At 37.5% G+C, this 12,302-nt stretch overlaps 1 protein-coding gene across 2 annotated transcripts in view; it reads right to left on the reverse strand.

The window, feature by feature from the left end:
• Positions 1 to 12,302, reverse strand: part of MED6 (mediator complex subunit 6) — a 34,908-nt gene that overhangs the window by 9,420 nt on the left and 13,186 nt on the right. Inside the window, exons 7-8 of one of the 2 annotated variants that reach the window (XM_005865767.2) lie at positions 9,855 to 9,882; positions 8,694 to 8,820 (exon numbers count right to left, since the gene is read on the reverse strand). In XM_005865767.2, coding sequence (XP_005865829.1) covers positions 8,694 to 8,820; positions 9,855 to 9,882 — 155 coding nt within the window. Of the gene's footprint in view, positions 1 to 8,404; positions 8,821 to 9,854; positions 9,883 to 12,302 lie in introns of those variants that run through there. The other variant, XM_005865771.2, reaches the window with a different exon arrangement.

A 12,302-nucleotide genomic window follows, 5' to 3' on the forward strand; every position in this document is an offset into this window, starting at 1 on the left:
GGGCAAGAACTCAGCCTCTTGCTGAGGAATGATATTGCTCAAGATCCAAAGTATGAATTGGGCCAAGATTATTAGGGTGGAGTTGTCGAAGTCATTCTAAAATGTTAGTCACAGTACAATGGACACGGTCGTGCATTCATTCATCCTTTCATTCAACAAAGATTTACTGATGTTGGGCACTGAGAAATGCTGGGGATACAGCAGCAAGCAAAGCTGACGTTGCTCATGGATGTTAAAGTCTAACACAGACGTCAGATACTAAACAAGTAACTAAGTACGACTGTGTTGAGAATCCCCAAAAAAGAAAATTAGGGCCTATGACAATGTATAAACTAGTCTGTGATTCAGAAAAGGCTTCCCTGAGGAAGAGACATTTGATCTGAGATGTAAAAATGAAGCAAAAATAAGCAAGCTGAAAGACAGAATGCATCAATTCCACACAAAGGGAAGAGTTATCTGCAAAAAATTACCATCAGCATTTAACAAAGCTAATTACTTCCTTCTTGAATTGCCTTTTCATTTGGTTTTCATGGGCCCACTTCACTGGCAGCTACTTCACTGTGACTTTCCTATATCCCCAACTCTAAATGTTGGGGGTGTTCTAGTGCTCAGTCCTTGAACATTTTCCCCCTCTCTCTACACTCATCCTACTGGTGATCTCATCCATCTCACGGTATTAAAGACCGTACATATGCTGATGACTGCAAAATGTGTATCTCCAGCTGGGACTTCTTTAAAATCCAGATTTGTGCTTCTAACTGCCTACTTGGCATCACCACTTGAATGTCTAATTGGCATCTCAAAATAAATATGTCCATACTACACTTTATCTCCCCCTCCCACCCTCACCCCTAAACCAGTTTGTCCCACAGTCTTCCTCATCTCTGTTAATGATAATTCTATCCTTTGAGAGGCTCAGAACAAAAATGTTATCCTTGATTCTTCTTTTTGTCCTACCTCATATCCAATCTATCAGCAAACCCTGTTGTTTCAACCTTCAAGATAGACATAGAATCTGATCACTTCTCACAACCCCCACAATTATCCTACTGGTTAAAACTACCATCATCTCCCACCTTGATTACTCCCACAATCTAACTTATCTTCTGCTTCCATTCTTATCCCCAACACTCAATTCCCACACAGGAGGCAGTGGTTGTGTTACAATATAAGTCATACCCTATCATTACTTTGCTCAGAATCCTCCAATAGTTTCCCATGTCATTCACAGTAAGTCTATAGAATGTTCTACAAGGTCCTACCCAATATACCCCCTCCCTCCCTCTTTACCTCTCTGATACATCTCCTACGTATTCTGTCCTTTGTTCACTCGGCTGTTCTCCTTGCTGATACACTAGCACACCAAAGCTTACTCCACCTCAGAACCTTTATTGTTACTCCCTTGACCTGCACTGATGGAGGAAAAAAGGAATGGAAGGGGGGGGGGGGGGGAATAAACTGAATAATCAATTTCAAATTCAGCAAAGAAATCTCACCTCAATATATACATTTGGGAGTCTCCAGCATATAAAAGATAATTAAAGTCATGTAGGCTTGAGGATTTGAGAGTAGAGGGAGCAGAGAAAAGGAAAAGGGCCCAAGATTAAGACACACTGATAAGGGATAGCTTACAACAGCAACAGAAATGAAGCGAGCAGAGAGCAAGCAAATTTCAAATTCAGCAAAGAAATCTCACCTCAATATATACATTTGGGAGTCTCCAGCATATAAAAGATAATTAAAGTCATGTAGGCTTGAGGATTTGAGAGTAGAGGGAGCAGAGAAAAGGAAAAGGGCCCAAGATTAAGACACACTGATAAGGGATAGCTTACAACAGCAACAGAAATGAAGCGAGCAGAGAGCAAGCAAGGGGGAGAAAAAGAAATTATAATGAAGAAGGCAAGGATAGGAAATGTTCCTAGGGACTAGTGACTAGAAGGTAATCAGTGCCTCAGGTAACTTATGGCTAGCAGGAGGAATGGGAAACTACCACACCCAGAAGATCTACTACTTACAGATCCTGTCAACCCCCAAATCACCAGAGGTCATGGGAACCTCCTGATTTATAATAGTCAAAGCCCAGGTTGACACACCTGGATTTGCAATTTGCATCTTTAGTGGGGCAGTCTTCTAGACTGAGCCCCTGAGACTATGCTATTTCCAGGTAGATGATGTCAGAATTGAGTTGTAGGACACCCAGCAGGTGCCTTAGAGAATTGCCTGGTGGTATGGAAAAAACATACATTAGAATTGGTATCACAACTGCATTAGATAAATGCAAATCAAAATCAATAATGAGATACCACTTTACACCCATTATGATGATGGCTATTATAAAACACACACACACCCCAAAAAACACCACAGAAAATCACAAGTGTTGGTGAGGCTGTGGACAAACTGAAACCCTTGTGCTTTGCTGGTTATAATATAAAATGATGCAGCTGCCATGGAACCCAATTTAGTGGTTTCTCAAAAACATTAAAAATAGAATTACCTTTTCTGGGTACTTTCACAAAAAGAATTGAAAGCGGGGACTCGAACAGATATTTGTACATCAATGTTCACAGCAGCATTATTAAAGTAGTCAAAGGGTGGAAACAACTCAAATGTCCTTTGACTGTTAATGAGTAAAAAGAATGTGTATGTGTATATACTTTTAACCTAAAAATAAAAGGCCAAAGTGAGAGGCAACAAGCATTTATTTGAGATAAAACAATAGCTATTTGGGGCTGTGGCCGGGTATTTCAGCTGGTTAGAGCTACGACCAGATACATCAAGGTTGAGGGTTTGATCCCCAGTCAGGGCACATGCAAGTATCAACCAATGAATGGCTAAATAGGTGAACAACAAATCGATGTTTCTCTCTTGCTCTCCCCCTTTCCTCTCTCTCTATAAAATTAATAAATTAAAAAATATTTTTTTACAATTTCTATAAGTGCAGATAAGCTTACATAGTGATGCTAATTCTAAACAATATTTTTAATTTTTAGTCCAGTAGTCATGTTTTCTTGTTATCTCTGCAAACAATTGTTTGAAACACACTGTTAGTTCAGAGCCAGTTTCAAGTTATTCTGCCCTGTTTTAACATTCCAAAGGTTTAAGACATAAGATGTGCTATGAGTTCCTCTGGGGTGGCAGCCCTGACTCCATTATAATGTGGCTCCATTTACATTATTTTTAAAAAAAATGCTGAGAACGCAAAACTTTGTTGACAGAAATTAAAGAAAACTTAATAGAGAAATACAGAATGTTTGTGGCCCTGATGACTTGATAGTGCTAAAACATCAGTTCTCCCCAAATTGACCTATAGGTCAATCCCAAACAAATGGATGTACTCCTAAATGTGAAATGTAAAATAATGAAGCTTCTAAACATCTTTATAACCTCAATGTGGAGAAATATCTCAAATAAGACACAAGGAAGCAGTAAAAGTAAAGGAAAAGATTGAAAAGTGAACTACATTAAAATTTTAGGCCACCATTAATAAAGTAAAAAGGCAAGCCAGAGTTGAGAAGATACATTTAAACACAATACATGTAACTGACAAGGGACTCCTATCCAAAACATATAAACAATTTTTCCAATGCTGTAAGACAGATAGATGAAAAAAAAATTTAATGTGCAAAAGGATGCTTAACATAATCAATCGCCAGGAAATACAAATTTCAGCTTCAACAGGATACCATTGTACACCATCAGAATCACTGATTTTTTCTTTAACTGACAATATCAAAGATCAACAAAAGAATAGAACAGCATGAACTCAAACCCAACTGACCAAAGTATAAGCTAGTACAATCACTTTGGAAAATGTTTTAGCATTATCAACTAAAGTTGAATAAAGACATACTTATGACCCAGCAATCTGAGTAAAACAGCAACATGAGCACATGTACACCACTATTAGTTTCCTAGGGCAGCCGTAACTAGTACTACAAACTGGTTGTTTAAAACAACAGACATTTATTGTCTCAAAAGTTCTGAAAGCTAGAAGTCAAAAAGCAAGGTGTCAGCAGGGCCACACTGTCCCTGAAACCTGCAGGGGAATCTTTCCTTACATCTTCCTCGCTTCTGGTGATTTGATGCAATCTTTGGCATTCCCTGGCTTGCAGATGCATCACTCCAATCCACCATCTTCACTTAACATTTTCCATTTGTCTCTTCACTTGGACTTCTTTTTATAAGGACACCAGTCATTCCCTTAAAATATTGTTTAAGATTTCTGGTTTCAGGTTCTTTAAAATGCAGTGAGGACTTAAAAACATTCGCAAAGCAATCCAGGTGCACACTCTATCTAGATTGATATTTCTCCTCAATCTTTTGCAATTGCCTTATCCACTCTTCATTGACTGTTTTTCTAAACATCTAGCCCTTAGCAAATCTTTTTAACACATTAGACTTAGTTGAAATAGAAATAATAATTCTCTTTTACGCTCACATTTTGGTTTATATGTTTGTATATTTTGAAATTACTATAGTGAATACAACTAAAATAAAAGGTTGACAAGAAAAATAGGAAATCAAAACATTTATTTATGGATACATTGTTACATAGTAAAAATGTAAAGAAAACAAATGATTACCAAAAAAAATTAGGGATCAGAATCAGAAGGACAAGCATTGTAAATAGAAGGGAACATAAAGTGGTTTCTGAGGTACTGGCAATGTTGAGTTACACAGGTACAATGAGTTGTACTCTAATATTTTGTGTGCTTTTCTATTAAGTGATATTTTGCAGCAATGTAGTTATAAGAAAAGGAGCTATGCTGGAAAAATACTTGAAGCAAGTATGACAAAGAAAGAGTTAATATCTTTATGTCAAAAGTTCATGCTTAAATAAGTGGGAAATAAGCAAAGTGCAAAAGTTTATATAATATGCTGCCTTTTGTGTAAGAGGGGAAATAAGAATATACCTATATATTGTTGTAAAATAAATACAGTACAGGTAAACTAGAGAATAATTAAATTGCTTACTTTTGAGGGGATGGGTAGGGAATGAGGTGGAAAAGACAAAAGAAATGAGTGGGCCAGAGGATGAAGGGGCATAATACTTAGAATCTTTTTTGACAGTTCTGACATTTATAACCAAGTTAACATCTCACATGCCTCAAACAATACAACAAAACAGAAATTAATATGAAGGGGAAAAACTAAAATGAAATTCAGAACAGAATAAAATCAACCAAACAACCCAATAAATGAGTAATGTAACCACACTGAAGAGAAAAAAAAGTGAGCCAAAGTAATTTTTTAATATAGTTTTTATTTTTAAATATATTTTATTGATTTCAGACAGGAAGGGAGAGGGAGAGAGAGAACCATCAATGATGAGAGAAAATCACTGATATTGATAGGCTGCCTCCTGCATGCCCCCCACTGAGGATCTAGCAACCTGGGCATGTGCCCTTGACTGGAATCGAACCCGGGACCCTTCAGTCCACAGGCCAGCGCTCTATTCACTGAGCCAAACCAGCTAGGGCTAATATAGTTTTTATTGATTTCAGAGAGAGGAAGGGAGAGGGAGAGAGAGATAGAAACATCAATGAGAGAGAATCAATTGGCTTCCTCCTGAAAGCCCCCTACTAGGGATCGAGCCTGAAATCTGGCTATGTGCCTTGACCAGGAATCAAATCCACGACCTTTCTGTGTACAGGATGACTCTCCAACCAACTGAGCCACACCAGCCAGGGCTCAGCTTTACTTCTTTTGCTGCAATTTAACTTTAAGGTAAAAATTACTTCTAAGTAATTAGCATTGTAAAATATTTTAAAATCGATTTCAGAGAGCAAAAGAGAGAGGGAGAGGTATAGAAACATCAATGATGAGAGAGGATAATTGATTGGCTGCCTCCTGCACACCCCTTACTGGGGCTTAAGCCCACAACCCAATATATGCCCTGACCGGAATTGAACTGTGCCTCCGGGTTCATGGGTCGACGCTCAACCACTGAGCTACACCAACTGGGCTGAACAAAAGTAATTTTAAAACACAATATCTAAATTATATAGCTTCAAGCTAAACTTATAAAAAGAAATAAGCAAACTCTGAACTCTAATTAGGAGGTCTCTTTTTGGCAGAGGTACAGGTTAGCAATTCTAAAACTACTTTGCTATTATAGGATTAAGCAAGTAAAAATACTGTGGATAACAGGAACCAGCATTCTCACCTATGTGAGAGAGTTATACATATAGAAGAGGACAGAGTGAACCCTGTGGTGATGGGCTGGAATTGGTGGTATTAGTGTGAATTGATGGCTTTTAATAAATATAGATGTATGTGTGGAGACGTATGTGTATTCACTCAAATGTAAGTATATAGTATTTAGTTCTTAACTGTGTCAGGTGAAAGGGCCTAGAAGCAATAACACAATAGCAAAGGAACACACCTAGCCCAAAAATCTTGATTTCCAAATGCATTCTCCACCAAAAGGAACTAGGGACCTTAGAAACGGCTGATTCCAGGCCAAGGTTGGGAGGAACGTGGAATATCCTACTGTCCCAAAATGTAAAGAAAATGCTCAATGAATGAGAGGGTCATATCAAAGGGACACGGGAATCAGCATGAAGAGGCTCTCATGGCCCAATCTGGGACAATTTGAGCATCAATATAAATAATAATAGTAAAGAAATACAACTTATCAAATAAAATAAGAATCTAGAGGTTCAAAATGATATAAATAAGTACGAAGGGGAGAAAGGAAAACTCTCATCTTTATAGCAAAAAGCCAACTAATAGTCATAGAGGAATTCCGGAATTGGAAATTCACCATTTGGCAACCATCATATTCAGGCAAGAATTATCAATGGATGCTAACTTGTAGGAAAAAAATTTGAGGAATACCATGCTATTTACAAAACCTCTATTTCCCCCCCCCCCCCAAGATAGCTCTAAATTACAAAAGAAAAAAATAGTAACTTTACAGTAGAATAACCTGACAGACAGTAACTTTAACCAAGTAAAGCTGACATCATCAGAAATGAGGCAATTTAATAGCATGTGTCTCCAACAAGCATCTTTTCCATGTTATTCCTGATAAAAGCACAAGAGGTGAATTTAATCATGAAAATATATCAAAGAAAAGCAAACTGAGAGACATTCAACAAAATAACTGGCCTAAACTCTAAATATCAAGTCATGAAAAACAAAGAACTATTCCAGATTAAAACAGACTAAAGAGACAGTACAACTAAATCCAATGCATAATTCAGGATATTCTTTTGCTGTAAATGACATTCTTGACACCTCTGGTAAGATATGAATGAGATCTACAGATTAGGTAATGGTATCATATCAGTTTAATTTTGATAACTGTACTATAGCTATGTAAGAGAATATCCTTGATTTTAGGGAATATACACAAAAGTACTTAAGGAAAATGGGCATCATGTCTGCAATTGACTCTTAATCCAAAAGTAAAAGGTGTGTATAGATGTGTATTATATATACACATACACATAGAGAGGAAAATAGCAACTGTCATCAAGAGTCTGAGATGGGGGAGAGGACAGGAAAAGATTGAAGAATAAAACAAATATGGAAAAATGTTAACATATGAGGAGTTTTGGCAAAAGGCATATATATGTAGGAATCCTTTGTACTATTTTTACACTTTTCTGTAAGCCTGAAATTATGTCAAAATACAAAGCTAAAAGAAAAATCTTACACAATACAGAAAATCAGACATTTCATAAAAGCAAAAGTCAAACATGAGCAATTATTCAACCACTTAAAATAATAAAAAAACATTTTTGTAGTAAATTCTGGAGGGGTTGATATTTTCATACTTTGCTGAGTGACAACTGGTTCAAACCTTTTGAGAAAAAATAACTTGGCAATATGGACTAGGAGTAAAGAGTCTGGTGATTCTACCACTGGGACTCTATCCTAAGGAAATAAATACTAAATATCAGAAAGTCATTATAGACAAATGTAATCACAACAGCTTCATTTAAAATAATGCAAATTGGGAAAAACCTAAGTAGAACACAAGAAGAGTTTAAGAAAATGTATAATCACTCACAGGAATTATTCAATCATTAAAATAAATAATCTATAAAAACTAAGTAAACATGGAGAAGTGCTTACAACAGACATAATAATGTGATAAAGTAAAATTATATGAACAGAATAATTACAAGTTTTGGTTTCTAAAATATGCATAGAAAAAAAAGACAAAGAAAACTCACAAAACTGTTAAAGGATTTGTAAGGTGATGGTATAGGCAAGTGAGTTTTTTCCCATTTCTTTACCATTCAAATTGTTAAGTAACTGAATTATTTTAATACTGAGAAATATACAACTAAAAAAGAAACTAAACTTGTATTTACTACTTTAATCCTTTGTGTTTACAAAGTGCATCCGGAAATATTTCAGAGAGAGAAATAAGGGGGAAAAGTCATGATAAAGTAATTTAGACAAATACTTTAATTTGGTTTCAAATATATGTAAGCAGTACACATGTGAGTGAGGAGGCTGCTCAAGTCCGTAGGGGAAAGGTTACAAAAGATACATACAAAATCCATCTCAAAAGCATGAGGGTCCTTATATCCTTTCCTAAAGAGCATAAAGAGCAAGCACATTCTATACAAATGAGAGTTGTGACAAAGAATTTCAAAGTTCAAGAGCCTGTCACGGTATGAGGTATAATCACGGACAAGAAGTCTTACAAGCTTCTCTCGTCCAATACTCACTGAAGTCTCATGCGTTTTTCAGGGGGACCTTTAGTGCTCACTGCCTGTTGGATGTTCTTTGTGGTCTCCTTCTCATCACACTTCACAGTTTCTGGTGTAGGTTCTGCCTCTTTCTTTGTCTGATCCACTACCCATCAAAAGGAGTTATTTTTTGGAGGGGGAGAAGGATAAAGGGATGAGATCAATTTAGACAACAGTTAATATGAACGGTTCAAACTCTTTCCAATTCATTTTAGAACTGCTTATCTCAAGTTCTAAAGTTAGCTATTTCATCAGGCAAATGTTTAAGAATCCATTTACAAGTCTAAAAACCTGATAACCCAAGCAAATTTGTGATACTAGACAAAAACACATGGCATTTAAATAAGATAGTATACATGATTATTCCATCCCAGTTCAATGGATAGGTCAATATCTCTTTTCAATGATGAACCACTGAAATTTGAACAATTTGAACCCCAAACCTCAAATCACCTCGTCTTTTCCACACCTCCTCAATTCCTATTCTTCCCACTCTGATTCACCTTTTAAATCCTAACATCACTACCACAAAAGCATCATCTTGCCTGGCCAGCCTGGCTCAGTGGCTGAGTGTCCACCTATAAACCAGAAGGTCACGGCTCCATTCCCGGACAGGGCACATGCCCGAGTTTCAGGCTCAATCCCCAGTGTGGGGTGTGCAAGAGGCAGCCCATCAATGATTCTCTCTCATCATTGATGTTTCTATCTCTCCCTCTCCCTTCCTCTCTGAAATCAATAAACATATATATTAAAAAAAAAAAAAGCCCCGTCTCTTGGCAGTTCAGCAAATCCCAAGGTTAGGAGTAACAAGCTACAATGAGAGAATCTAGAAAAGGGGTGGGGAACGTACAGCCTCTGGCTATGTAAGTCCCAAGAAATCATTTGGTTATTAGGCATTAGGGGTGAGTTAATTAAATGTTTGACCGAATATAGCAGGCTAATTTTTAAGCTGATAATTTTGTATGGTCCTCAGATGATGTTATAAATATCCAAATGACCCTTGACAGAAAAAAAGGTTCCTCACCCCTGATCTAGAAGGACCAAATGACAGTAGCTCATCTCATATGCTAAGTTGTTACTGAGTTAAACAAGCTGTTTGGTCTTATTTCAAGTTTAACAAGAACATCAGATGAACCATACCTGGGACAGGCTTTTCTCCAGACTTTTGCTATAATTAAAAACAGAGAAAACAAAAGAGGGAGTGGGGAGAAGTAGAAGAAAACAGGGCAAGTTAGCAAAGTTTTTTTTTTTTACTTCAAAATTCTTATTAAATTACACCTTCATTCAAATTACATTATAGATGACTACATGAAGAGGAACCACTGTATGTATCATAAAAAGTAAATTTATCATTTTCTACTTCTTTTTCACCTGTTTCAAAAAAGACAAATCTAAAACTAGAACAAAAGAGTCAAATATAAATAACCCTGAACACCTACAAAACCCTCTGTCTCTGCATCCAGGATACATGATTTACAAATATCAGCTAAGCAGACTCCAATGGAAGGGAAAATGGAGCCTTTCAAGACTTTGGAGACTTATTTGCTTAGGGGATATGAGCTATGAAAAAAGTAGAATGAAGTGTGGATGAACCATCTGACTTTTAAAGATGGCGGGTATGGGAAGTACAGAGGGAAAAGAGGTATTTTTCTATGAACATAAGGTTTCTGATGAGGACACTATTAAAGGGCAAACTGCAGCCCGAGCTGATTTGGCTCAGTGGATAGAGTGTTGGCCTGTGGACTGAAGGGTCCCAGGTTTGATTGCAGACTCAGTCCCCAATGGGGGACGTGCAAGAGGTAGCCAATCAATGATTCTCTCACATCCTTGATGTTTCTAGCTCTCTTTCCCTCTCTCTCCTCTCTGAAATCAATAAAAATATATTTTAAAAAACAAAAAAACTTCCAAGTTAAAAATAAAAAGCAAACTGCAGGAAAAAAAATGTTGGGGGCACTAGAAGTCAGGAACAAGGTCAGATCCTTCATTCTGTACATCCAAGCAGTTCTTTTACTTGGTTGAGTCCTGTTGAGTCCCTTTTCCTATTACTCAAGTTAAATACTTTAAAACACTTTCCTCTTCTTCCTTCCTCCACAAGGCTCACAACGTACCCCTCATCCTCAGCCAATTACTCTACCTCTTATGTTAAACAAAAAAAAAGGGGCCCTGACCAGGTAGCTCAGTTTATTGGGAGTATCAAAAGGTTGCAGGTTCGATTTCCAGTCAGGGCACATATAGGAGGCAACCGATCAATCTTTCTCTCTCACATCAATGTTGCTCTCTCTCTTCCTAGAAATCAATGAAAGCATATTCTCGGGTGAGGATTAAAAAAAAAAAAAAAGTCAATGCCCCAAGGTCCCTTCCATCTATCGACCTTCAAACTTATTACACCTTTAATACACACACATACAGGGTGGGGCAAAAATAGGTTTACAGTGGTGAGCACCCAAAACAGAGAGTTTATTCTTGGATTATTATTCATTTATTATTGAACAACTGTAAACCTAATTTTGCCCCACCCTATATATAAAATACCTTCATACACTTCCCTGTCATCTCAGAAGAAAAGTGTTCTCTTCATTTCAAAGTAACTGCCTCCATTTGCCTCCATTTGTTTTCTGAATTTCTTTCTGAATTTACATGCCCTCCCTAAGCTTTCTAATTTTCCTTTGACTAAAGACTACACTTTCTGATATCACATGTGCCAGGTTCATGCTGCCAACTGCCTACCAGCCCACGCCAACTGCAAGTACTGGGAACTTAATAAGACCAAAACTGAGCTCCGTATGATTATCCACTGTGCAGAAAGGTTAACACAGAAGGCCTAAGGCTGCTATCCTTCGAAAGGCCAGCTTGTGAGGCTAGACCTTGGCTAGGGACTAGGAACTTGGATTTCTGGAGGATTCTCACCATTCCCTAATAATGGTGGCTACCGCACCTAGATTGTTTGTACATACAATGTTCTTTATGCTGAATTCCTGCTTTCCTGCAGGGAATGTAGTATTTTGGTACATGCTAGATAGAGCACATACATGACAACCCTCCCACTCACTTCCCGCCACCTAAAAACCACAGGCACCAAGTCTCTAATGGACAGAAATATCACATACATGTTGCTGTATTTCCACTGTTGAGAGGAGTACACTCTGTGTGATCCCTCGTGGGAAGGAGAGAGTATAAGGAGGCCTACACATGGATTCCTCCAGACTCCACTTACGTTTTTAACCTTATAAAATATAATAAGGATATAATATCCTTATTATATCATTGTAATAAATCCTGTTGAGTCCTTTAAACAAATCACCAAACATGGGGGAGGTCACAGAAACCCCCAACACAGCTACATCATCACATATCTTATGAACATATTAGGACTTAAACATGTCAACAAATCTTTTCCAATTTAAAATAGTAAAGGAAAGCCCTAACCGATTTGGCTCAGTGGATAGAGCATCGGCCTATGGACTCAAGGGTCCCGGGTTCGATTCCCGTCAAGGGCATGTACCTTGGTTGCGGGCACATCTCCAGTGGGGAGTGTGCAGGAGGCAGCTGATCGATGTTTCTCTCTCATCGATGTTTCTAACTCTCTAT

The sequence above is a fragment of the Myotis brandtii genome, unplaced genomic scaffold (genome assembly GCF_000412655.1).
Source record: "Myotis brandtii unplaced genomic scaffold, ASM41265v1 scaffold213, whole genome shotgun sequence".
Taxonomy (NCBI): domain Eukaryota; kingdom Metazoa; phylum Chordata; class Mammalia; order Chiroptera; family Vespertilionidae; genus Myotis; species Myotis brandtii.